The sequence below is a fragment of the Buteo buteo genome, chromosome 18, assembly GCF_964188355.1.
Source record: "Buteo buteo chromosome 18, bButBut1.hap1.1, whole genome shotgun sequence".
NCBI lineage: Eukaryota > Metazoa > Chordata > Aves > Accipitriformes > Accipitridae > Buteo > Buteo buteo.
This window is the reverse complement of record NC_134188.1, coordinates 74941-102852: the sequence shown is the minus strand read 5'-3', so window position 1 is coordinate 102852 and position 27912 is coordinate 74941. Positions and strand designations below refer to the sequence as shown.

General features: G+C 42.0%; 2 protein-coding genes across 4 annotated transcripts in view; one reads left to right on the top strand and one right to left on the bottom strand.

The window, feature by feature from the left end:
* Positions 1-16881, top strand: part of LOC142041576 (complement C4-A-like) — a 51799-nt gene extending 34918 nt beyond the window's left edge. The window contains exons 29-42 of one of the 3 annotated variants that reach the window (XM_075050496.1): positions 775-941; positions 1388-1546; positions 2133-2192; positions 2658-2751; positions 3512-3680; positions 5343-5430; positions 6068-6142; positions 7246-7354; positions 8338-8427; positions 8797-8889; positions 9645-9728; positions 13133-13265; positions 14419-14588; positions 15647-16541. In XM_075050496.1, the coding sequence (XP_074906597.1) occupies positions 775-941; positions 1388-1546; positions 2133-2192; positions 2658-2751; positions 3512-3680; positions 5343-5430; positions 6068-6142; positions 7246-7354; positions 8338-8427; positions 8797-8889; positions 9645-9728; positions 13133-13265; positions 14419-14557 (1460 nt within the window). In that variant the 3' untranslated portion in view covers positions 14558-14588; positions 15647-16541. Of the gene's footprint in view, positions 1-774; positions 942-1387; positions 1547-2132; positions 2193-2657; positions 2752-3511; positions 3681-5342; positions 5431-6067; positions 6143-7245; positions 7355-8337; positions 8428-8796; positions 8890-9644; positions 9729-13132; positions 13266-14418 lie in introns of all 3 variants that reach the window. The other 2 variants (XM_075050497.1, XM_075050495.1) reach the window with 2 other exon arrangements.
* Positions 16880-26486, bottom strand: STOML3 (stomatin like 3). The gene is given in 8 exon segments (XM_075050502.1): positions 16880-17069; positions 17208-17359; positions 18893-18915; positions 18918-19089; positions 20708-20790; positions 22034-22106; positions 22902-23008; positions 26404-26486. Coding segments are annotated over 8 exon segments (852 nt in total). The 5' UTR covers positions 26456-26486.
* Positions 26487-27912: the final 1426 nt, after the last annotated feature.

The window sequence follows — 27912 nt, the reverse complement described above, 5'->3', positions numbered from 1 at the left end:
GAAGTTTGGATCATGATCTTATCTGATACTGGAATTGGAACAAAACCATGGTAAATAGTCATTTACCTCTTCTGCTTCCCTTGCTGCCTACCAAAGTTTCCAAACCCGTAAAATGCATTAAAAAAAAACAATTCCAAGCCAGCTGAGAAAGAAGAAATTTTGATGAATAAATAAGAGTGAACAGCTACATATGGGAGTAGTCCAGACTGGATTTGTGATCAAGAGGGAAATGTCTTTTCAAGCCCACCTGCTTTCAAAGCCCCCCCGCCAGTTCTGAGTGCTTTTTTCCAGCTCCACATGGATGTCACCTCTTCCCCCCACAGTGTGTGGCTGTGGTTAATGCTGAGTCAGTTCCTTGTGTGGCTGTGCTGCCATGCTACTAATTTCTCCCAACTCGTATGATAAATACATTATGGTTTAATAGCCATAATTTAAGCATAGGGAATATGCTTCTCCTTAATCAAGACTGGACTTATGGGCATAATTAACGCTATTTTCTCTTGGGGACCACCAGACACAATGCTACCACTCCATCAGATGGACATTGCTGTACAATGGGGTCATTAGACTGTGATGGTTGGATAAGTCAAAAATGAAATTTGTGTATTCCTTTTTCCATTATCTCTGCTTCCCAACTGATTTGTTGCTCTCATGACAGCATCTGTGTCTTGTGATTCCTCACCTCTATGACATGAAGTATCTACCATGTAGAACAATAATAATTTCTGGCAAATGTCTTTACCAAGGGGATTCAAGACTGAGTTTTTCTTGCAGCAAAGCAGCAGCGCTACTGGGGAAACGGCAATGATGCGGTCTCAGTGGAAACCGCTGCCTATGCATTGCTTCAAACATTGCTTCTGAAAGACATGGAGTACGCAAGGCCTATTGCTACATGGCTGACGGAAAGAAGGAACTATGGTGGAGGATACTGCTCTACACAGGTGCCCGACCACCACTCCTGCAGGAGTTTCAGGGGGAGGGAAGAAAGCAGAAGCCCCATAAAGACATTTTCATTTAGAATTGAAGGCATCATAACAGTTAATCCTGAACTTCTTCGGTGTATGAAGCACTAAAGATTTTGGCTCATTAATAAAAAATGGGCCAAAATAAAATGGTTATAAGCCAGCAAAGATTCTTTGTCTTTATGAAGACATATGATAATCAAAGGTCAGAACTCCAGTGGTTTTAGGATTTTAACGCTAAAAGAAGAAGCTGGGAAATGAAACAAATAGTCTGCATAGGTAGGAATAGGCAGATACAGGAAACTTCAAAGCAGCAAAAGCCATAAAACTGAAGAATAGCTCCAGGTGACTGATCCTGCCATCTTAGATATTGTTGAAGTAATCTGTCATAATTGTTATGGTTTTTGTATTTCTTTCTCACCTAGGACACAGTGGTGGCCCTAGAAGCTCTGTCAGCATACAGCATACAGACATTGAACACTGCTTCCACCAACCTGACTGTAAAACTGGGAACACCTGGAAGACAAGAAGACTACAGTATTACTCTGACTGATACTGATGAAGCAATTCAGAAGGAGCTAGAGGTACACAAGTTTCAAGGTTTTTTTCCTCAAACAGGAGAAACATTGGATCATCTGCCCTAGGCTTTCTCGTGTTAAGCAATCATGATGTAGCTGGTTTATAATATTTTTTAATAATTTAATCTGTAAGACAACAGACTTTTTTTAAATAAAAAAAAGTCAACAGATGCTTAGCAGCACACTTTAGAGTCCCTTTCCTGCTTCTCCAAGGACTTTGATGACGTGAATCTCCACCAGTAGTGAAGAGCAGCCGGGAGCCCAAGTCTTGCTAGGGAATGAGGAATAAGGAGAATATTCTAATATTCAGTGTGTTGGGACCTGTGAAAATGTCAAATCCAGGCTACAAAGGAGAGAGTGAACTTGGGAAAAAATGTCTCCTGGGTCCCAGAACAGCAGAGTAAGATGCACCAGCCCAGCACATTAAAAATCTTATGAAACTTGAGGTCTCATAACTGCTTCCATAGCTAAAGGGTTTTCCTACACCAGTTCTGAGGAGTAAAGGCACAGAAGACCGTCAAGATCACAGGAAAACAATAAATCAAATGCTGAGCACAGACTAAATTTTTTTTTTTCTCTCTTTGGTTTGCAGTTTGAACTTGGCAGAAAACTGAAAGTATCTGTACACGGCAGAGGAAATGGGACAATGAGTGTAAGCTGTAAATCAGAAATTTAAAGTCCAACTGGAATTCTTTTAATGCCTTTTTGAAAACAGACTGAGAAATTATTTGCCATGGCTTCATCCATTGTGTTCCTACCTCCAAATTTCTAAAATTCAGTGCCTACAGACTGCCCTGAGGGCAGTCAATTTTTCCTGTTTTTAACTTTAAGTCCATGAAACGTCAATGCTGATAGAGGCAGCTGGAGTTTGAAAGACCCCTTTGTGGTTGGGAATGGAGAGTTTTCTCAAAGGCCTCATACCGTTTGTGATTTGCACATGGGAACCCTCCTGCTTATACCCACAACAGTCCTCCGTGACTAGTCTGTGTTTCTGGGAGACTGGTGTTTCTCTCTGCACTCCCATGTCCCATCAACATTTGCTGAAGTCCTGGAGAAGTAAATCTCTTGTCATTTAAATTATATTTTTAGTGGTTTGATGTTTGTGTGTTCATCTTAGATATTAAAAGTGTACTGGTCTTCTGAGCTGAAGAACAACACATGTAACGATTTGATTTTAACAGTGGAAATGGAAGGGAGCATTAAGTACTCTGGTGAGTGAAATTGGGAAGTGGTTGGGTCTCAAAGGTGACAAGTTTGGCCAGCTGCTAATGATACTTAATGGCTTTCCAGCCTTGGGAAGTGGGAATAAATGAATGAAACAAGGAAAGAGAGAGGCCTCTGAACTCTGCCTACTTATTGTTTTGTTCAGCTTATTAATATTTTTAAATAGTTTAATAACTATCTGAGTGACTGTAGGTGCAGTGGGTACCTAACAGATACACAGGTACTAACAGTAATGCTTCTTTGTTAATTGGGAGGAAAGCGAGGTAAACTCCCTTCACGGTGTTCCTGGCTACCACGAGGTGAAACCCCAGTGCAGTTCCCTGGCTAATAAGGGACCTACCGTGTGGCCTTAAAAATTTTTTGGGGCAGATCTGTCATAGGATTTTCATATGAGCAAGACTCTGTTTTCCATCCCCTGAAGCGTGTATTCATCATCCTCTCTGCCTATGTCTGCATTTTTTTTCTGTTTGAATAGCTAACTTCTGGAGGTAGGGATTGTCCTTTACATACTTATGCATAGCCTAAACCCCATTCTTAGCTAGATCTGCTGGTTATTCTTACTACAATTATTCCTAAAATTTTAACTCTGAATTAATTAGAAATACTGAGATGGTGTACAGCAAACTTTTATAAAACCCATAGAAGTGCCATGACTGCCCACTGGTATTTATAATTATACAAAATGGAGCCAAATTACCAGGTCTTCAGTCAAATTTGTGCATGGCTGATTGTGTCTGTCACCTCCAGAAGCTGCATACTCTGATGAAAATGAAGATTATGAGGACGCATTTGCCACAGAAAACAGCGCATTTGAGCCACTGTCTGAAATAGAGTGGTTTGATATCCACAGCAGAAGGAAAAGGGATGTGATCGCTCCCAGTAAATCAGAATCGCTGCAGTACAAGGTCTGTGTCAGGTAGGTCTTTAAGATCAGCTCCTCATTAGAAAATGCATTCATTTTTGTTTGTAATTCTACTCAGTCACCCTCTTCATATCCGCAAGCTCAGCATCCAGCCTGGTGATCTCTGAGTATGCATACATGGTGAGTCTGCGTCCTCTCTCCCATGGCAGGAGAAAAGGTTTCCACACAATGTATTAGGTTTAGATGGTTTACATAGACCTCACATGTCCATTGCAGATTCTGCCCCATCAAACTCTGGGGAGACTCTAAAGCACCTGGCTGGCTAATCATTTGAAAGAAGTCTTTTATTAAATAAAGTAGATACAGTCGGAATACAGTAATAACAGATTTACAGGTTCTGGAGAGATGCTGTTACTTCTTCATGGTCACACTCTGGCCTCATAAAAAAGAAAAGATGTTTACTACTGTTTGGGGAGGGAGAGGAGGCAGAAGGGATATCCTGTTGTGGCAATCAAGAAGTCAGCAAGGGCAGAGCTAGTGAAAAATAAATCCTCCCATGCAGAGTAATACTGAAACATCTGCTTTTGCTCCCTTTTACAGTCTGGTAAGGGTCGCAGAAGCACAAAGTGGTGGCTGTCCTGAGTTCCCCTTCTAGAGAGGTGCTAGTGGCAGAAGCAGGTTTTACTCCCCAGTAGAATTTAGCTTTTCTGCTGACTTTTGACAAAGCCTCGGAGGCAGTGGTTTTTATCCCCCCTCCCAGACAGTGGCATGAACAATGGCAGGGGAGGGCTGGATTTACCCTAATTCCCAGGTTTCACTCTCCCTAGTTAAACATGTATTCAGTGAATTGTGTGCTGGCTGAAGCATCATTTTCCCCATTAATTGCTATGTAACATTTATCAACTATCAGATCCACTGTTCTGCAGGACACTGCTGAGTGTTAGGGTGAGGCTTAAACAGTAATGTGAAGATCCCTTTGTTGTAGTTAAGACACAGGAGAAAAACTGAAAGCACTGACTACATCACCATACTTGTTCCCTGCACCATGGTACATCCCTTATGGAGAAAGGAGGGTGCCAAAATAAAAGTTTCTGAAGTACTGCTAAGTGTATGTAGAATATCTTAGGGCAAGGTAGTCTATGTGAGTGCAGAACAACTTCATTTTCCAGCAATGACACAACTACCTGATTTTTGAGAATGTGGAAGTAGAAAAGATTGGCAGTCCAATATATATACCTAATGGATAGTTAGAGTGATGAGGATTTTTGCCTTGGACAGCAAAGGTGATGTAAATTTGACTTTGTTCATGAAGACTTTGGATAAACTCATTTCCTATCTCCACTCTCTAGGTAATAGAGAACCAGACAATTTGTCAGTGCTGTTTGTCTTCCCTATCTTCAAGAGTGCTTTTATGGGTGGGATGAACTGTCATTTGAAGGTGATTGTTTCTGCCTATCAGCTATTAAGAAAGCCTAGATGACAAGCTTAGGCAAGACACCTGGGTTTTGGATGACCATTTGACTAGTTTAGATGACTAATTTTGCCTCATGACCCTTAATGAGGTAGGCAGCTAGTTTTCAAATTAAAATCCACTTAGGAAAGTTAAATGGAGCAAAATGTTTTGTTTCACCATTAGCAAGCCTGAAGAGCCAAACTCTTCAAAGCAAGCTAGCTGTTCAGAGCAGATGTTCACTGCTGACAGTCTCCCTTATAAAGGTCCACAGGTTCCAATGCACCAAAGATGTCCCTGGTTGATCTCTCTCTGCTGAGTGGCTTAGAGCCTGACACAAAGGATCTCGAACAGGTTAGAAACACACTTGTCTGTGCAATCTTTTATAGCTTATTCTATAGAAAATTTGTCTTTCAAAACCTTTCCAAAGTCAACAGAATAAAGAAGGCAAAACAGAGTTTGGATAGATATATTTTCATTAGTCTTGTTCTGATAAAATATTTGCTGAATATATACAAGAAATGAAAAGCTTGTGGTGAACAGAGCTCAGCCTTCTTAGTCCCTTGTAATAGAAATTAGGGCAAGGCTCAGTAGGGCACTTAAATACATGCCTGTTCTTAACACATATTGCTGTCCCCACCGACACTGTTGTCCCACAACATGCCAGGACAGTGTGTCCTATGCTTGCAAGAGGGAATGCAAGCACGTCTTTTAGAGGCAGTTGCTGGTAAGGCACAGTGGCAGGGAGCTGGGGCACAGCACTCTGCAAATGTGGCAACAGAGTTTTGGGTTCTGGAGCCTGCTTGGTTGGGGGAGGTTTGCCCAGGTTCATGCTCTCAGGGACTGTTTTCTTTAGGGAGGAAGAAAGAGGGCAGAATAAAGCAAACAGCTAAACAAAGCAAATCAGAATATAGAGGGCAGTAGCAAAGGTGTTCCTATTATGCTAGGTTTTTGTTCTGAATTTTTTGTTTGTTTGTTTGTTTTCCTGCAGTTGGTGATGTCTTCAGACCAATACATTCAGCATTATGAGTACAAGGAAGGAAAGGTTTTGCTCTACTTTGGTGAGGTAAGCCAACTCAATGATATTCCAATCTCTGCCATTTCAGATAGCATATATAGACTTCTTTTTACTCCTAATCATTATTTTTCACACTCCATTACCTTCCTGTGATATATTATTATTGATATACTCCTGTGATATATTATTCCTGTCATATATTATTATTGAACAGCTCAGTTGAAAGAGGGAGGAGGAGGGGAAGAAGAGAAACATGCATCTTCATCCTCCGCCTTTCTGTGTTCCAGGAGATGTAGTCCATGTTTGAGATTTGGGCTTTGGCAAAAAAAAAAAAAAAAAAGAGAGAGAGAGAGAGAGAGAAATTTTCTCTAGCCAGAAGAGGTGCTTTTCATCCAAGATTAACAAAGTGTTAACTGGTGGTCCTGTAAATTCCACATGGACACCTTGCATGTGAAGTTCAGTATTTCTGGATCAGGATCCATATAGTGACAAACAAATGTAAACATCAAACCCCTAGTTTCTGTGTATATTTCCCCATATTTTGGATAATGACTTCACCCACCTGAGTTGCTTCACCTCCACAGCCAAAGCAGGAGGGGTCCCTGTAGAAAGCACACACAGGGCAATGATTTTTTTAAAATATAAGATAATAGACAAATTAAAAAATATAAATGTTATTGCTGTTATGACTGTCTTAGATAATTTGTGTATTTTACATAGATCAAAAGCTGTCCCTGACCTTAGCATTTTACTAAGGAAAATGTATATACTGGCAGCCATCAGTACAGGATAGGCTGCGAACCTATGTTACACCCATTACTCCAGTGCAAGGTGGCTTTAGGCAAAAGCTGAAAAGTAAACCCCAAAGTAGTGATGATGGAGTGAGTCTGGATCAGACAGTTTCAGGCAGAGAAGACCTGCACACATCTCACAAAACTACCTTTACCAGTCTTAACTCATCCACAAAATCTCCCAGTAAAATCATGGAAGGAAATGCCTTCTTCAACTTGAGGATACAGCTATCAGGATTAACTCACCTATGCCATCAGAAACAAGCATTCAACAGCTAGTACAGGCACAAATGAATAAGGAACTGACTGGGGAGAAAGAGTTAGTTTACTCATCGTAACTATTGTTCCTTCTTCCTCCAGCTCACAAGCGGACCAGAACCAGATTGTATATCATTTGGGGCAAAGCAGATCAATCCCATGGGCTTGGTTCAGCCAGCAAATGCCATCCTTTATGATTTTTACAACCCTGGTAAGGGCACAGAAAAATGATATATAACTGATTGAAAGAGTTAAAAGAACAAACTCCAGTCTATAGAAAGGTGGTTTTGATGTAGTGTGTGAAACCATGTGATTTTGTTGAGTGTTAAAATAACCTGCCTTGAATACTGTCTTCTACTACCATGGCTTAAGATCATCTAAATAGAGATCCTCAGGAAGGGTCCATTATTCCAAATGGACTGAAGATACAAACTTTTACACTCATGGATTTTTAAATCAGGTTTCCTGAGTTCCTGTGGCTCATGGTGCTTTTAAGCATGTTCCACTCACATTATCTTTTTGGTCAGGCTGTCTTTCTATGCATCTAAGATAGGCAGCCTTAGAGGTTTGGCTTATGTACTGTGATTGCTGGGGGAACCAAATCTCATTCCCCATTCAAAGAAGGTTAAATGCAAATCATCCTCATTTGCCAGAGTTATGTAAACAATATTTGAAAATTAGGTCAAATCTCTACTTTGCCTGAAGCTGAGGGATCCAAGACAGTTTACACTAGGTTTAAACTGCTAACTATTGGTGATCCTATCTCATTATTCTGAAACAGTGCAGTGCTCACTGTAGCTCTATGGTCTAAAGATGCTTTTAAGATAGATGTTTTTCAGAGGAAAGAAAAAAAAAGGGAAAAGTATAACTTTAAAAAAAACTACACACACACACACACACAAAAAACCCAAAAACTGTCATGTGTCCCCCCCCAAAAAAAACCAACCCAGACCCACCACAACCCCCAAAATCCAGAAGCAAAAACCCAGGTTGTTGCCCAGCTGAAAGGCAAGGTGACCCCTGCACTCTACGTGCCTAGGCTAAAGGTCTTTTTGGACTGCTGATGTGTATCTAACCCCTTAGTGCTCTGGTTTCTCTGGACCAGAGGAGAGTTGATCTGCAAATGTAGTTTCTACTGCATAGACTTTTCCACTTGAGCACTCTGAGACAAGCCATTTTGTTTCTTCTCCACAGACAGAAAGTGCAGTGTATTCTATACTGCTCCTAAGCACAGCGCCATGCTGTCAAAGGTGTGCCATGCCAATGCTTGCCAGTGTGCAGAAGGTAAGGCCAGCCTAGAAGAAGATAATTACTTCTACAAACCATTAACATGAGAATTGTTAAGCCCAGAAAGGACCATTACAATTATCCTAATGCATAATACAGGACACAAAGCATCCTCTAGTATGTTCGGTACCAAATAGAATATATATTTTTTTTAAGATATCCAGGATTGATTTGACAGTTGAATGTAATGTATATATACATGTACACACGTATGTAAAAACCCTCTACCGCACCTCTAAGAAAGTTGTTCTGCCTTTTTATTTTATTCTCTGTTATAATGTTGAGTGAATGAGCTTGTGTAAACTATATCTATCTAAATATCCATGCCTACAGAGACAAATGTATCATTTATTTTCTTCACTCTAGGTCCCTGCCCAAGACAAAGATCAACTTTCAGTAAAGCCATAACACAAACCACACGCTTTAGTTTTGTCTGCTACCACCCTATTACGGATTATGGTAAGGCGTGAAAGACAACTGTCGATTTAGTTTAGACATAGTTCTTTTTAATAAAGATAAATTTGTGGTTTTTATATGCCCAGACCTCTCCTGAAATGAGTTGGGTTTTGCATCTGGCCTAGAGGCTGAGAAGATGAAATGAAGCTGTGTGCTATAGCAGTCATCAGGGGGGTGAAAAGGAAAAGGAAAGGCCTCAGAAAGATGCAGTGGGATGCTGGGAGAAGGAAGCATGGACAACTTTATGTTACATGGTTTAGAAAAGACCTGTGGTGTGAGCACCACCATCCCCTACATCCCTAATGTTACAGAATGGAGATAAAGAGTAGGCTTTGCACGGCATGCCATAGCTCAGCAGCTCTTTCTGCAGAGCTAGACAAATATTTTCTCCTTTGTTAATTTGCCTTTCTGACCGCTTCTTTGGATGGAAAGATGGAAGAGCTACTGAAGAAAAACTGGTTCAGCAGCTTTGGTAAGTTAGGTGCTAACAGAATGACAAGAAAAAAGTGAAAACCTAATCATATAGGCACTTCTTTTAAAACAAATACACAAATGGTATACAAAGCTAGAGGTTGTTGATTCATACCTGACTTTCTAAAAGCATATTAGGCATACAGGGTTACTATCCTGTTGTCTTTCATACCTCCATGATTTGTGAATAGATGGTACACCAGCCTTTATATAGACATCCCATTTTTCAGTTTTTGGATGAAATTTCATGTTTCCATCTGGCCTCACACAGTTGTTGTCTGTTGCAGCATATGAGGTGGAGCTTCTCAATAGTACACAGAAGAATGTTTTTGATTACTATGAGGCCAAAATCCACAGAATCCTTAAAGCCAGTAAGTATCAAAATGTTTGGCTCCTTTTATTCACCTGCAGGAAAACTAGGTTGATTAATGTTAGCCAGTACGAGCCATGCAGATGCCTTCTCTTGCTGTAGAAAGTAGGGCCAGATATACTTCTACACTAGGCTTGCAAGAAGACTGATTTCTTGCAAGGTTCATTTGGTGCAGTTACCTCACTGTTCAGTTCAGCTCAAGGGTAGGTTGCTTTGGTTCACATTGTAGAGCAATCACAGAGTCCATGAGCTTCAATCCTTTCAGATGAAAATAAACCAAAAGACACATTCCAGATGCATTCAGTCCATGGCTCCAAACTGGAGCTAGTCTAAGATAAACCCTCCAAAAACATGCATAGTGTGGATATTAGGTCTTCTGCATCAACAATTTCACTTTATAGACTGCTGTTAGTCAGCCACATTTTTTTCTACTGTGGACATATCCACTGACCTCTGTTTTGATATAAGATGCAGAGCTGAAGTGCTTGTTAATTAATTATTAAGCACTTGCAACCCTTGCAGAACAGGCTAAGAGTTGTCCACAATGACTTGCCCGAAGCCAGTGAACAAAGGAAAACTAGAACTTTGATTTAATAATTGTGATAACAACACAGAGTACTTTCTATTTCTTTAGATGCAGTGTACAGATTTGCACTGCTCTCACACAACATCCTTTTGCAGGCCTGCCATCCCAGCTGTCCCCATGTCAACTTTACTTATCACCAATATCAGTGAACACTGATGTTCTTCAAAGTAATTTCTGGAGAGGCTGTCAGATGACATCTCAGACTTCAACCACTGTGGTATCATGTGGTTGTCAGTTTTGAGTTTGGCAGCCAAATATTGCCTTTAAAAAGCAACTTCAAAGATTTCAAAATCTTCCCTCTGCGGAACAGAATAATTATCTCAGTCCTTTGATCTTTGCCCAGGGGACTGGCGATGTCACCCAGTACTTCATGGCATACAACTTGTGATCTGTGCCCAATGTCCAGTTCCTGTCAGAAAATCAGGTCCACACTTTGTGAGTCCAGAGACAGCATTGGTCATACCCAGGATTTTCCATAAGCAGGGAAATGATAATGTACTTACTGATCAAAACACTGGCTATGGGAAGATTACAGTACCATGATGGAAAGTTTCATTAATCCCTCCAGAAAACCTACAGGATCTAAAAGGATTTAGAGCTCTGGGCCACAATGCATTTGTACAAACAACTTGCAGGCAAGCACTGGAAAGATTTTGTTTCTTGGCAGACGAGAGAAACATCCTTTGAATCTGAAGTTGAAGGAAAGAGATTACTTCTCCCATTTCCACCTCCTTGGTTTTGGCCCCTTTAAAATCCCCTTTGGTTTGTGCTGTATGAGGCAGTTTATGAGCATCAGTAGGCTATGAAGAGCATTTCAGCAGGCTTGGGAAAGGCTGAGAAGAGGCGTGAAGCCATGATGATGAAGAAAATGCAAGGCATTGCATCCAAATCAGCTCATGACTGAACTACAGTTGCTATCTTTTGTATTTTCTGGGGCTGTTTTGAGAGAGTTTGGTCTTTGTTGCCATCACCAAGGATAGGTGAGAATTAGTAGGGTAAATTACCATTCTCTGGACCCCTGGCATTATTTCAATATCAATCCTTGCAAATAAAGGGTTGGTTCAGAAGACAGAGGGAAACACTCATTTGTGTTTGGGAGTCAGCAAAAGAGAATCTTGCAGATGACTGCTCAGATTACTTTGATTATTAATAGAATTAGTGCATGCGTTTTGGATGGCTAATGTTTATGCTGTCCTATGAGTTCTTTAGGGGAACAGTATGGCCCATGCAAAATAGCACAGAATCCTCCCCCCTCCAATAGATTCTAAAACTTGAAGTAATTGGTTCCCTTCAATTCTGCTTGGATACATTAGAATATTATATTTTAAATTTAATTTTTTTTTAATTGGAGATTTAGAATTGGAAAATACACAATAACCTATTAAAGTAATAGCTGCAATGCTTATGATCCCCAGAGTCTGAACTGTGTTAAGCCATTCGTGAAGCATATGAACTGAGAGACACCATGGTAATTTAAGCATAATGAACCTGAGGCATAACACCATCATTTTCTCAAGTAATTCTCATCCATCTTTGCATTCCTTGAACAAAATGAAAATTCAGTCCAGCATGTAGCATAGGAACAACAGAAAGGTCTTGGCTTATATGAGAAAACCTGTAATACTGTATTATTCTTTGGAAGAATGCAAATGTAAAACAGCATACAATACTGAAGACTGACTTTTCTCTGGCCTATAAGTACCACATGTAAAATTAATGCAAGTTTTAACTAGGAAATAGATGAGGTTCTTAGTGCTAGGTTTCACAGATTAGCACTCTACAGCAAATTTTCTGAAATCTTATTAGTGTTAAAATATCCTACTTCAGGTTTTTATTCTACTCTTAGGATTGAATACTAGACTTTCCATACTTGTAATATAGTACTTTAGAAAGCAGAGGCTGCACAAGGTTCTGGACTGTGATGTTTTACCTGTAATTTAAGCTGGTTTAAAGTTGAATTTGTCACCACAGTTGTGCATGACATTTCACATCATAGTTATAGAGTAAGAAATTAGAATATTGCTGTTATCTGCATTTTTTTTTCAAATGGACTCTGAAAACTGTTATTCTCCCCAAACAACACAGTATCCTCATGACATGCATTAATGCATTATGTTAACAACTCACCAATACTGGTGAGTAAGCCTCTTTCCAGCTCTCATGTCATTGCAGTATGTGAGTACCCTTCTCCTCTCCCTTGGATGCCCACTTCTGTAACAGGCAGTGCAGCTCTTAAACGAATAATCCTCTGGGCCAGAATCCAGACCAGAATCTTCAAAGTTATTTTAATGTGGAGATCACCAAGCATGTCCTACATATCAGCTTCAGAGGAAATAGCATAAAGGCTACATCAGTGAAGTTCAGGTCAGGTGCACTAAGGAGAGTGAGGTTTTAATACTACCTGCTGCATTGTTGAGCCTTAAGACATTTGAATTTAGTTTGCTAGCTTTTAAGACCTGAGAAATCTGAAATGTAAGATAGCATGTTTTCTTTCTCCTTTGACTTTTTTTTCAATCTCTGGGATTTAAACAAACACCATAAAGCCTGAAAGATCTCTATAGCAAAACAGCTCCTTCAGTAACTACTGAGGAGGGCAAGACAACCAGCTAAGACAGAAGTGGCTTTTTGTCAGGTAATGTTAAAGGAAATATGTCCTACCATAGCATGGTTATTTACTCTGGTGTCAAGCCAGAACTCTCAACTGAAATATTACCTTGGCTTAGCAGTGGAGTAAATGACCACAAGGTGTTGTGTCCTGCGGGCTATGGTTCTACTCTTTATTAGAAAAGTTCATGGGGTTTTCTGTTCTCATGCCACAGCTGCCGATGAAAGCATCCAAGTGGGTGCCCACCGACAGTTCCTAACGCGCTCCACATGCAAGTTAAACATGGTCGCTGGCAAACGGTACCTCCTCATGGGGAAAGATGGGCAAACGGTTGATTGCAACAACAAGTAAGTGCAATGGTTTCTGAGCAGCAGTGGCTGCTATTGCTATTTGTGGGCCAAATTTCTTAGGGACCAATTCTGCTGGCATTACTAAAATGCAAAGAGTAACTTAACTAACTCTCTAGGCAAAAGGCAAGCTGTGGGGAAGAGCTCAGCCACCCAAATCCATCAGCTCATCCATATGTGCAGAGCCTGGTTCCCACACTTTTCAGAATCAAAATGTGGCCATCACTCCACTGGGTTAAAAACTCACAGTAGTAAAGGAGAATGGGAACTGCTACACAGTTCCATCTACTGCAACTTAGTTCCATCTAACACAACTCCTGTGTTTGCAAAAGAAATGGGTGGGACTGTGGCTAAAAGCAGCTCTCAAAGCTTCTGTTACATCATGCATGTAAATACGTCATTCTCATTTCTTATTGGGAATTTATCTTCTCATTTCTCAAGGAAATTTATCTGAGGAGGAATTCAGTCTGACTATTAAGTAATCAGTGAGGAAGCCATCTTAAATGTTTAATTTCCCTGTGAACTGCAGAAAGGTAGTGCCTTTGGAAGGTTCTAGGAGGGAGACCTTCTCAGTCAAATTGTAAACATAACTTCCTAAAACCATAAAAGGTCCCCTCTCTCCATCTCTATATGACACCAATGTGAGTGTTTAGGTCAGGATGCCTGCTTCAACAGATGCCTACTAAAGACCAAAGGCTCCATGTGGAGGTGTAACCTCTAAAGTCTTCTCCAGCCCAGCCATAAAATGCCAGATGCTACATGGCCTCTCACCACAGAAAATAAGGAAACATTTTGAGATACTCTGTTGTGTCTAAACACCCCTTCACTGTGTCCCATTGGTGTTCACTGGGGCTTTTTGTGCTCCTCCAGAAAACTCCAATAGAAACTTAGCCCAAGCTCACCTGGTGTCACTCAAAACACAAGTACAGCCAGGTTTGTCCCAGCTTGGCACTGACTCTTCCTAAACTTTATTCAAAGCTCAGTTAACCTGCTGGTGAAACTGGGTTTCAGGCAAGTTTCTTGGCTAGTATAACTCATCTTGATCTCAGAGATGCTTCAGTGGAGGGATGTGACCCCACGAGGTTTACACTTTCCTCTTGCTGCAAGTCAGCAGTAGTGTCTCACCTTCTTTACCCATCCCACTTGCACTCAGGATGCAGTACTTCCTTGATGCGCAAACCTGGGTAGAGAAAATTCCAGACGACAGCGAGTGCCGCACCACCCTGCACCGGCAAGCCTGTGCTGACCTGCAGGACTTCATGAACATCCCTGACAGCCTGTGCCTCTTCTGAACGATTGCTCTGCTCCCCACATACTATCCAGGTGACTGCGACTCAGCTCCTGCCTGAATTTTTCTTGCAAAGTCTGTACATCAGAGTGGCACTTGAAACATTGCAGAGCTGCTTCGGTTGCTATCTGTTTTGCTGACTAGGGTATTTTCTTGTAGATGGGAGGGGAGTAATATAACAAAAATTGCAGCTACTCTACTAGTTATTGTGGTTTTTGTCCCTGACACTGGTGAAGAGAGAGCAGGAATTTCTGTCTCCCTGATCCATTATACAACAGTGCATTCATCCTGCAGGGGATCAAATGAAAAAAAATATTGTGCTTGCAGAGCTGCTTAATTGCTGCAGTCATTGTCACTGTACATTAAAGAGGCCAAGAAATTTGCATGGGTCAGAAAGAAGACTCGGCATTCGTGGGCTTACCAAGTATAACCTGTGTTATGCTGCTGCTGAAAGAAAAATGCTCCTAACGCTCATGCTTCAGCACTTCAGTGAATTTCTGATTTTACTTGTGAGTGCTTATGTAGGGGAATGAATGACTCCACTTGTACCATAGCAGGATTCCCATACACGCTTTTGAAGCTGGAACTGGAACTGGCCCAGCATCACGGATGGGCAACTGGACTGGATGTGTTTTGTGCCTGACCCAGAAGTCCTGCACAGGCTAGTTAGTGCTCGTAGCTCTCTGATGGCACAGAATTGTGTTTTAATTGCCCTCTGTAGTCATATGTTTTTCAAGCTTTTCTTTATTTTTAGAGTTTAATTAATTTGCATTACTTTAAAAAAAAAAAAACCCTGACACAATCTGTGGTTGCATTTTTCTAAAGCATTGCTGCTTCTGTGGCTATCCAAACAGCTCTGTAGTGGAGATGCAATATTTGTCAGGGAAAGGTGGGGGGTTTACTGCCACAGTCATAAAGGCTTCCACAAATGGTAAACTAAGTTGGCAATGAAAAATAACCCCCAAACTCAAAACGTCTTTTTTCTTAGGATAAGAAAGAGTCTGTAGGAAATGTTTTGATAACACTGATACGTAGATAACTTGCAAATACAGGTTTTACTTCTTTAGTTTGACAGCAAAATTCCTTTTGGCAGTCATGTCTGAAGGAGAGAAGAGCTGCAATAAAAAGCTGTGTTTGCTGAACAGGTCACCATCCTCAGATGCTCATACCACTGTCTTCATGCCAGCAGCTACTGAGTGCAAAAATTTGCCACCTGGACTGCTTGTGTTACCCTGCAGTAAAAATAAAAAGGGCCTGTATCAACAATATGATAATTAGTAGGTCCATGCTGATCTGGTTAATCTGGAGTCAAACGACCCTATTGCATAGGAGGGGCAGCAGTGAGCCTTGTGTGGAGAAGACACTACACAGCACCAGCACTTACCAGAACAGCCACTCTACAAGAGCCTTCAGATTCACAGCCCATCACTGCCCAGCTCTTTTTGAAGGCTGTAAACTCAGGTATAACGGCAGCTGAACTCAGGTATCAGGCATGTCCCCTGCTCAGCTGCCAGGCATTGCATGGATGGAGGGTGGGGAAGGCTCATTTTATGAAAACCTGCACCACTGCTTTGTGACATCTGCATGGGAGGATAAGAAACCTCCTGAAAGTGAAAGACACACACTTAAATTAACATAGGACAATTTGTTTTCCTCAAGGTTTGCCCCAGCTTTCAGATTTAGGAAATGTGACTGTAATGCATGAGCATATATTCTCTTCCTTTTATTACTGAGCTTATAAAAATGTCAGTGATATGGCAAAATCCAGCTGAGGTCAGTAAAGCAAGTACTAATTTTTACTCATATAAGATAAAGAATAGGCTGTTCCACTGACATACCAATTATCCAGTAATTCTGCTAATAGTTGTGAAAGAATACCTCTAAAGTTAGAGGCCAAATCCTTCTTTCCACTACACAGCAGGACTTGAGTTAAATACCAGCATCTGACCCTTTTGCTGTGTGGAGTACATCAATTGCTTAGCGGTTCTTGCTTAGCAGACAATTCACCAAATAATTGCTACGCTCAAGACTCTGTAAAATGTGGTAAAAGCACCATTAAAATTTCATATTGGGTCAAACATGCACCTTTACATGTTTTGTTCCATTTCACTTGGAGATGAGTCTATGCTGAAACTGCTTAGTGCCTGAACTTTGCAAATGCAGTCTCCTAAGGTGAGAGCTATGTGAGGTTATTAAACTATTTTTACTCCTATTTTTGGTACAGAGGACCCAGGCATGCTTGTACTTTAATTCTGGTAATGTGGAACCCCTTGCTTCCTAGGAAACCCTTTAAACCTCTGCCCAAGGAGCCAGCACAGAGCAGTCCCTATCCCCCTCTATTTTTCTGCCCCAAACTCTCAAGCACATTTATAGGGAGAGGAAAGACAATGGTGGAATTATTCTCTGCTGCCAAGGTTGTTAAAGTTTGCAGGTAGTGCAGCTGAAGACCTGCTGGAGACTCAGCCAGCACCATGGAGGCCTGCTTGAGGGCTTTAGAAGCATTCATTTTCCCTCTGCTGCCACAACCTGCAGAGTAAGAGAAATAGAAATGGTGCCGTGATGCGTAATGGTGAAAATCCACCTGTACTATAAGGAGAAAACAAACAGGCACTTGGATGCCTGAGACAAGGATACAGGAGCTTGAGGGGGTAGACATTGCTGTGGATCTCACCTTAGCTCTTGCCTCTCGAGCAGCCTCTGCTTCAGCTGCCACTGGCCTCTGCACGGCCACAGGAATCCTGACATCTTTGATCTCTGCTTGGGCCATTTTGACTCCCCACTGCTCCATGGTGCTGTCAAGGATAGCCTTAGAGACAAACACACAACCCACCACGAAGAGCACAGTGATGGCAGAGTACGCTGCTGCTTGGACAGAAGGAAAGGCAGCATGCAAACCTGCATGTGGCAGTACATTCTGCCCCCCCCATCCTGCCAGCAGGAAACCAAACTTCTCCAGGCAGGGAGAAGGGGAAGGAAACCCTGGAGGCCGCAGGTTGAAATTCGAACTGGCCGGTCGAGATGTGCCAGGTACACCGAGGTGACCCTCCTGTCCGATAGGGATTAAATGCCCACAGGTGGGATTCGACAGGGGTATAAAGGGGGTCCCGCCGGAGGACATGTTGGAACCAGTCCTCCTCGGAGCGGCGGGTCTGCGGTTGGGGACTCCCCCTCGGGTCGGGGCACTGCCCGAGGTAACTCCTCGAGGGAGAGAGCCCTCAGCTTTTGGGTGAGTGATACGCGCGTTTTGAGCCATCACTTTAAATCTTGGGGATTCTTAAGTCGGCCGTGTAGTATTAATTCTCTACATCATTGAGCCTGTGGTTTTATAAAATGTTACCAGACTTCTAACTAACTTTTGCTGAAGAATAAATCTGAGTTTTAACACCTGTTGGATTTGGTTAGTTGTGCATCCGTAACACTGCACAACAGAAAGACAGGCCCTCCTGGGGCACCAAGATCCAACGTGTGGGTGTACGATGGGTACCGCAACTTTATGACACTCTTGCTCATCAACACTGATGTCTCCTGTGTGGCTTCCCTACTGCCTCCTAAATTATGATCCCCATTCTTTCTTTAGGTGGGCACTTACCAAACTTTTCCCTTTTACATAGTAATACTACAGCAACTTCCTACAACAGCACAACGCTGTAAAAGCACACTATGGGTGAAAGACACAGCACAGTCCTACAGCACTGGCATGCTCTTCTGGGCTTGGGCTCCTGGGCACTACTGTAATCCGCGTCACCACCATGACCCTGGTTCTGCTGACGGCTGCTCTCCTGCCTGGAGAGGGGTACAATCTCTCTTTGATTTGACTATGCCTTGTCTCTGACTGAAAAGAGCAAATCAGGTGTTGGATTTCTTCTCTGCTCTCTCCTTGGCTGCCAAATAAAAAAACAAACAAACAAACAAAAAAAACCAGATGGCATTTTAAAGCATAAAACAACTCGCTTCTGTACTCTTAGTTGTTATTACAGGAGATACAAGCCTTGCCTTGATTAAACCTCAATCAAGGGTCTGCTCAAGATAGAGCTTCCCACAAGCAGCAGACTTCTTTCTCACCACTTGCAGCAGCCTTTGAGCAAAGACTAAACTGATTTATTCAAGACACTGGATAATTTCAGAATCTTCATTGCTTTTTGATAGGAAATAAGTCTTCTACAAGAACATGGGGAAATACCTTTGGAATAACTCCTTCTGACTCTAAGCAATGAGATGCATAATTGAAAAAAACATAAAGGAAAATGTTATCATTGTTGAAAAGAGAGATTATTTCTAATTTGCTACCCCTCTGAACACATCTCCATGCTTCTCAGTGAATTTTGAGAGCCAGAGTTACCTGGATACTGTGTGCAATCTCCTTGCCAGGAGCAGAGCCAAACTCTGTGTACCCAGAATGTTTCTTAGGGTTGTCTGTGCCAAGAGGAAGGTAGCTGAGTGGACATCAGTGATGCTAGCAATGGCACTGACAGCACTGCGGATCCTGTAGTACACCGCCCCATTGACTTAGGTAGTAATGGCAACTTTTGTGAGAATCTGCATTCCAGAAATGTACAGAATTAGAGAAGGATCCAATAAGACATCCTTTGTCAAGGAAGGGGAATAATTTTTTTCCCCCTTAGTGAGGAAAAAGCCCTGGTAATTCAAGGAAACTAAGAATTTCTTTTGATTTCTTTGTCATTCCTCCGCGAAATTACTTCAAGGAAGCTATCCAGCATCACCAAAGTTTAAAATGAGTCAAAATGTTGTATATAGCCTTTAAACAACTGTTTCAATAGGAAGTAAATCTCATAACTTGAATTAATGTCTTCTGCAATAATAAATGATGGCTATCCTCTTCCTTTCTTGTAGAAAAGGCCATTAATGTTTTTATACATTGCATGCAGTTTGGAAGATCTGTTCTGCTTCCCCTTAACTGTGTATTTGTAAGAAACACCAGCAAATTATAACAAAAATTAAAAGCAAAGTTCAAGAAATTGTGAGAAGAAACTGAAAAATATTTCAGTATTCATAGAGGTGTTGTGTCATCTTTTGCCAGACAAGTCCCCTGTGCTTCAGCAGGCAGCTGGTCTCAGCGGAGCACTAATGGTGCTCCACTATCTCTTCCCTCCTCAGCATCTTTAGCCTCCAAGTAAATGCTTCACAGAAGCCCTGCCAACCACTGTAGAAGCTTTGCCAAAAGCTGCTAAGCCTTGTAAAGCACAAGTACTGCAACCACCTTCCTTCCAGTCTCCCATTTCAGGGGAGCCATTTTTCATTCCACCACATGCACCCCTGCAACCTGCACGCTGAGAAAAGGCTCCTTGTGATTACAGAAAGATAATGGTCCAAGAAACAGCTCCTGGGGAACACAATGGGCAATCCTGGGGGCCAAAGGGATCCTGGCACCATCTCTTCCTCTGCTCTTCCTGTAGGGAAGGGCACAGCAGTGCCAACTCATGAGCAGAAGCATTGTACTGCAGTGGGGCTAGGGCCACATGGAGCCAAAACTTTATCTGGAGGACAGGAATTGCTCAGCAACTGATTCTTCAGATTAAATTCCTCCGTCAATATTTGTCAATAAAATGCCTAAAGATACACCCCACCACTCCTGCTTGGATCTGAGTTTTGTGGATGATTGCTAATTCCTGTTAGTTTAAGGAGATCTGTTACCCATATGTAATTTTCAGAAACATGTAGAGTGTGCGTACCTTCAAGCAGCAACTACAACATCAGTGAAGGCTTTTTTGAACTGTGAGCTGCACGTCAGATCTGATTTTATTAGGACATTCATTTCTGGATATCTTACACTAGTCTATTGCTTCATTTCCATGTATGGAATAACAATATAATTGTGAATTTTTTAGCCTCTCCTCTCTTGTCCTCTCTGTCTCCCATCTGCAGTTCTATCCCCACCCCTCCACCTCCATCTGTTATCTCACAGTTCTGAACATCAGCAAGAGGAGTTTGCTTGACCTGCAGTGGTGCGTCTGCGGGTTTTCATAAGTAGAAGTTCTGTAAGCAGTGTGGAAGTCAGAAGATACAGCAAATAAGCTAAATTCTATATGGTAGCTCACAGCTGCAAGACTATAAAACACCTGCATTATTTTTGATCGTGTCATGAATCAGGTCTATCTTTTATTTCTGTCTTAGATGGCTGCTAGAGAATAGTTACCTCTTGTGGAGGAATGTTACAGGTAACTGTTCTAAGATCAACCTTGATCAATGTATCTGGACATGGAAGTATGAGGATCATACCTGAAAAATAAAAGTAATTAGATGAAAGACTTCTGAAAGCTAAGTCTAGCAACAGATATCCTGTGCAAAGCAAAGAGATGGAAATATCTACAGGGTGGGGAATGAGCCCACTTACTACTACAGCTGTTCTTTCTGCTACAGGAGGTGACAACAGTGAGGTTTTGCATTTTCAAATAACAGAGGGAAATGCAGATATCGGCAAATAATATGAATTTATTAGAGCTTAATGAGCTAGAGCTCTGGACTAGGAATGGGCAGATTGCAGTTCTGGTCTCAAATCTGCCATGAGATTTTTTGCAAAAATTCCTTCCATGCTTTTGTTTAGTTCCCCCTTTTTAAATCACAGGCCATTTACAGTACAGTATGTGTGTCCCCAGGAAAGACATCCCCCAGGTCCAGATTCCTGCAGCACCCACATGAGGAACGTTGTCCCAAGATCTGACACATCCTCTAAAGGAGTCCCCACTCTCCCTTCACTGGAGAGGGAGACTTGACATAACTATTACTCTAATCTCAGCACCTTGCTTAGGTGCCCAGAGCTACATAGAAGAGCTCTGCACCTGCCCTAGCTGCTGTTTGGACTACTTGGCTATTATTCAAGAGGAAGGACAGTCCTTGAAAAGGACTTTTTCCTCTTATTTCAGCTTCCAGTTGCCCATTTTCATTGCATAGAGGTGGTAGCTGCACTGATGCAAATACCTCATGTTGCTGGGTTTGGTTTGTATTTGTGATTTGTAACCTGATCCTAGGTGACTCTAACAAACTCTGTATTGATGCAGAATGTCCCTGCCCTGACACATTTACTATTTTCAGAGCAGAAGACAGCTAAAGGGCTGGTGGCAACAAGCAGTGGTGTAAGTGAGGTACAGGGAGAGTGGTCACAGTCACTCAAAAAAGTCTGTGGCAGACCTCAAGACTGCATTTAAACCTCCCTGGTTCCCTGCCAGTGTCTGCAGCATGAGCTCAACCTTCTGTTGTCCAACCTACTCAACAGCAAAGTCATACCTGGTATCAAGGTCCCCAACTTTCTGTGTTGTGCTGTGACAGGGGGGGTGGCTTTATCTTCTCTTCGGAAAAATGAACAGCCTGCAGGTAAAGGAACTGCAGCAGAGAGGACCATCTCATCTCCCCCAATGCTATGAAGAAGGATTTCATGGATCTCTGCAATTCTCTATGTGGTTAGAGTGCACCATAATAAAATAAAACCAGTGCATCTTAACAGAATAAAACTGCATGCATTCACCTAGTCCCTTTGCTTTCTTAGACAGTATATGTCCCAGACAAAATAAAACAACACGTTCATATTCTCTGATAACCTAGGGAAATATTTTAAATTTAGAATTTTACAACTAATTCTATTGCCACTCTCTAGTCTGATTTTTTTAATCTTTGGCATCCATATTAAATGTGAAAAAAAGTGCAAATAATATAGGAACCAAGAAAGCTGCAAATCACTAGGCACTTTACATCTTCTCCTTACCTTAAGCTTTGCTGGAAAAACTCAGACCTTGGCCCTGCAAACGGGTTACAAAACAGATCAAGTATGAAAGAGTTGCCACTGATATAATGAGGCTACCCACAACTCTCCCAACATCAGTACTACACTCAGAGGAGCTGTAGGCAAAGTATGTCTCACCTCAGATTAGCTAACTATTTCGGTTAGTGTATCAGGACTGCTCAAGGCCTGGTGTTCAGGGCAATCACCCTGCTAAAAATTGCTTTAAATTAATCACCTTATGCCCATATCTTGAAGGGGCATTTTGTGGGTTTAGGTTATACAGTCACTCAGTGCAGGGACCCATGTTCCCACGCACTCATGTTAATCACTAGTGTTGGCAGCATCCGGTATGAGTTCTGCAGAAAAGTTTGTAGATTTATTCTCCCAGTGTTGTAAAGCAGGGAATTTTAACTGATGATGGAAGTTGAGATTGGAAGAAATTAAATGAGCAAGTTGTGGTGGTACAGAAAGTCAGTGGAACAACATGGATCTCGGTCCCAGATCACATCTTCACTACAAGCCCTTATGACTTCCAAAAGTGAATGTGAAGTGCCTTGTCTTAACAAAATCAATAAATCAATAAAGATAAGTAACAGCGATGATAATAGAGCACTAGCATGATACATGCCCAGATGGAAATCGGAAAGGTAATAAGGACCAGGAGGAATGAAAGGGAAACCAGGATCCAGCCACAGACACCAATTCCTTCCTGCCTGTCAGCTATAAAAAAAAAAATAAGAAGAGCAATGAATGCAAATTTTGAAAAGAGTTGCCTGAGGGATGTAGACCTAGCCCAGTGCAATCATGAGGGACTGCAAAGTCCACAGAGCCTCACTCCTTCTTCCTCCCTCCCATCGCTCACAGAAAACCACAAAAGGCCTAACCAAATATCCAGCCTTATGGCCTTTCTGCCCAAAAGGTTAAAAGGTTCAGAAAGTACATTTTGTAACAGGAAAGAAAGAGGAAAAATGAAAGGCATTGCCAAAGTTGGGGACTGTTAAGGAGAAATAAATCATTGGGTGGAATATCCATGGATATGAATCTCTGTCAGTGTGCCATGGCTGGGGCAAAAAAATTAGTTTGTATGGAACAGGTATTAAGGAAAATGAGAGAACTCCTGCTGTCTTTAGATGAACATTTTGAGGAATATGGATGGACCAGTTCATCCACTGGGCCATAAACTTCAAAATCAGTGCTTGTCAAGATACACGCCCATGCATTTTGAGCATTCTCTCACTGCATTCAGCTTGTCTCATCCCAAAATTTCACTATAATGAAATGTCATTATTTCATTATAATAAAATCAAAATATATCAAAATAATTTCCTTATTTTAGTGCCTGAAGCAAGGCAGTAGTGAGTTGTTGTTCAAGTACTAAAAGTTTGGGAGGCTCTTTGCAAGGAAAAGGTGATCAAGGAGCAGCTGCCCTTTGAAGAGAAGGGCAGGTGGAGCTGCTGAGGCCCTCGAAGAAGAGGCACAGAAGAGAGCAAGGAGTGAAAACAGGACAGTCCTGCCATCAGGACAGAGTGCTGCAAGGTCAACCGAATTTTGCTAAATGCAGAAATGCCTTGGATCAGGAGAGTCATGGGAAAAGCAGAAGCAGCAGGCATGCGGGCTGGAGTAGCCCCAAGGGCTGCCCGGCTGCCGCATCTGGGCCAGAAGAGGATTTTTGCAAGCATGAGCATCAGCAGACAGGAAGCTGAACACCACAGCCTATGTTTCCCAACACAAGGGGAAGAGGCAGGAGAGAGGGATGAAGGCTCAGAGGTCTCCTCAGAGAACCTCCCCCATGCTGATGGAAAGATGCAGGGTGTTTTGGATATGCTGCTTCAAAGGTCTAGGGTAGCACTAGGAATTTCTGACATCAAATAAAATTCATATGCAGATAGAAACTGATAAATAGAAAACTACTCATTTTATACTCTGTGAGAAAAAACTTGTCACCGCAGTGAAACAGCATGAGGCTACCTGATCTGTAAGACACAAGCTAACAAACAGACCAGTGGATCAGGACTGACAGGTTTGTCATAAAACCCCCAGCAGCCCTGGAGAAGGAGACACAACACAGCCCTCCTGCAGCTCCTTCCTCTCTTGGGTACCCCTGTGCATAGCTGGACTGCACCTGCTGGCAACGTTAACTGCAAACCTGGGTGTTACAAACAAGCCCTTTGTTGCTCACAGTTTTACCCATCCTACTCCCCGAGAGCTGGGCATAGAATTGCTGCACCAGGAGCCCAGCTTTCCTTCTGATCCTTTCCAACAAACTGTTATTTGAAAGCCCTGGTTGTTTCATGAGGTATCATCAGCCATTCTGCCATCAGTGGTAAGAATGATTTGAGGAGCTCTCCTCAGTAAATTACCATGCAAACCTTAAGGCCATGTGTATAAAGACAGGACTTTTAAGATTTAATGTGAAAATCTTTAATGCTTTCACTGCTGCTTGTTTGCCACACAGTGTACTTCATGTTAACACTAGTGGTGTGTCAGGCTACAACAGGTACATGAAGCACCAGCAGTCAAGTGTCTTTTGATCAGTGGAAAGAGATCAAGGAAACTCATGGAATGGGCATCATTCATAATTCTTAATCCAAAACTTGGGGAAATTAATCATGGAAGGATGTTTTGTTCACTGGAACTCAATGTTTTACACTCTCTCTATTTCACCTAAATTATTAGCTTACAGAAAAATGCCTGAAGATCTTTTTCTCCAGTGCCAAACTTGGTTATGAAGAACCTGCTTGAAAACAATTTTGGATTGTAGCATCATCTGCCATCACCCACCTGAGACCACTGTGAAGATACCCGGTAGGAATGACACACTCCACAGACGGGGTGGGAGTGGTTGGGAACAAATGCCCATACTCTGCAGATTGATATTTGGGCAGCTGAGAAGAGGTAGGGGGGCAAGATATCACTTATCACCACTATGGGCAAAAAGCATACATCCAAAACTTATCAAAGTACAACTGAATCCTTCTCCATGAGAACTGTCCTAGAGATCCTGATGCCAGGTAAAAATGTAGATTCCAATGAGAAAAGCAGGATATGAAAAGTATGCCTTCTTAACAGTGAATCCTGACTTAGCTTCCCAAAACCCACCACAACTGTTCTCCGATTACCCCAAATTTTCAAACCATTTAACCACAAGACAAATGGAAGACTCTAGAAAAGCACAATAGTGAATAAGCATCAGTCACAACCCAACATATCAGTGACCTGATTTTGCCATGCCTGTATATAGATTACAAGAGTCGTAACCACCCAAAAAACTCACTTGGGTCTACAGTCCAGAGCAAACCAGGAGCTGCAATGCACTGCAAAATGTGAAAGCTCATCAATCAGCAGTTGTGGAAAAGCTTCAAGACACTCATAAGATTCACTTCATTTTTTCTTCATGCACTCATCATGGTACATCACGAACACACTTGATACCCAAAATCACGATGTGGGTGTCAAACTTGAAAAGCAAATGAAAAGCTCATGTCCACGTTGTCTTGTGAAGAATATAAAGAACTGCAGCAGGCAAAAATCTCCCAGGTCTCCTACAGCAACAAAGAGATGGAATAGACTCAGCCTCTTGTAACCACTATATACCCTCCTGCTTTCTACAAGCACCCAAATCAATCCTGCCAAGACACAGGCTTGTCCCACCACACCATCCATACTTATGGCCAGACACAATGGTAAAAACAGTACACATTGCCAGTAACAACTTGGTTTGGCATCAGTTCCCTTGCTTGGAGAGCACCAACTGTTCATCACGCCAGTCCAAACACATCAACTGTCTTTCTAGGGCTGAAAAATTCTTCTACCTTCACTAACTCATATTTTAACCTTTCCACTTCATCCCTACATACAGAAGCGTATCACTAGTTAAATCAGGGATTTTAGTCCCTGGGGTCATTTTGCTGGAAGGTAGATGCTGACGCATGGTGGCAGAGCAATAGGAGGCAATTTGCTCTGTCACTCACAGTGGCAGAGTCTGCATTTTCCTCTCCAGCCTACGTGGGAGACATGATGAATGCCTGGGATCAAAAGTACTTTTTTTGTTTGGTTAGTTTTGCTCCTTTTTATTATGAGAAAAAACCCACACATATACACAAAGCAAGGCTTACCAATTAGATGTTCCATGTTGTTTTTCTTGGGCACCTCTCTCTTGGGATCCATCCCATTCGAGGGAAGCTCTGATCCCCTCACAGATGAGACAGCAGCATACCTTGAGACTGCACAGCGCTCATGCAAAGCGCTGAAGAGAGAGGCAGGGTGAGAGAAGGAGAAATCCCCACTTCTATGAGAGCCCTCTGGGAGTGAGTTACCCTGGTGAGGAGTAGATTACAGAAACAAAGTCTTGCGGATCAGTGTCTCTGATTAACTCCATGGTCTTCTGTGGCCATCTTCTAGCTGGGGATGCACTTCACCCAGCTGGTTTTATACCCCACAAAATCCAAGCTGGAAATTATTTCCATTAATCAGTAATATCTGTCACCAGAGAGAAAAAACAAGAACAAGACAAGACAGAAAGACAAGATAAAGAGAAAACAAGTCCTATGAGGACCAGCTGAGGGAACTGGGGTTGTTTAGCCTGGAGGAAAGGAGACTGAGGGGAGACCTTATCGCTCTCTACAACTACCTGAAAGGAGGGTGTAGTGAGGTGGGTATGAGTCTCTTGTCTCAAGTAACAAGGGATAGGATGAGAGGAAATGGCCTCAAGTTGCACCAGGGGAGGTTTAGATTGGATATCAAGAAAAAATTCTTCACCAAAAGAGTTATCAAGCATTGGAACAGGCTGCCCGGGGAAGTGGTTCCATCACCATCCCTGGAGGTATTTAAAAGACGAGTAGATGTGCTGCTTAGGGACATGGTTTAGTGACGGACTTGACAGTGCTAGGTTAACGGTTGGACTCGATGATCTTAAAGGTCTTTTCCAACCTAAATGATTCCATGATTCTATAAAGCCAGAGGGTATAGATTGAATACTGCTCCTCTGCTGTACACCTCTTAATATTATGGGACTCAGCTACTGTTCAGATCTCAAACACTAGCAACATAAATAATTCTCCAGGTGACATCCCCATTCTGTGTAGAATATCTCATCACACACTTCTTGGTACTGTCCATCACTACAGGTTGAACCCTGTTGTGCTAGATAACCTAAAAACCACAGTAGAAGCATTTCAGCTCCAAAGTCTTAAAATTTTCCCCCAAATAAGAATATTTTTCACAAAACAGTTTTTAATACTGACAATCAAACCAAGCATAGCATTTCAGACTAGGCCATTTCTGAAGGCTGCAGCAGCAGAGAGCAGCCTTCTCAAAGGACACAAATCTGTTGCTTGTTATTTGAGGAAAAAATGAGAGGTGGCTTTTCATATGTAATTTATGAGTTTGACATATAGCTGCATTAATTATATGGCTGTTTTCTGTGGGCATCCATCATCTAGAATATCTTTGAAGATCTGGCTCTAGCTTCATTTCAGTCAAGTCTTCATCCCCGCCAGTAATCACACTGGCCCCAGTTGGGTCATTCAAAGCTGACTGCTCCCCAGAAAATCCTTTCTCAGCTTCACAGAGAGGAGAATACACCATTGAATGGATGTTTTAAATCACAGTAAAAACCGGAAGTA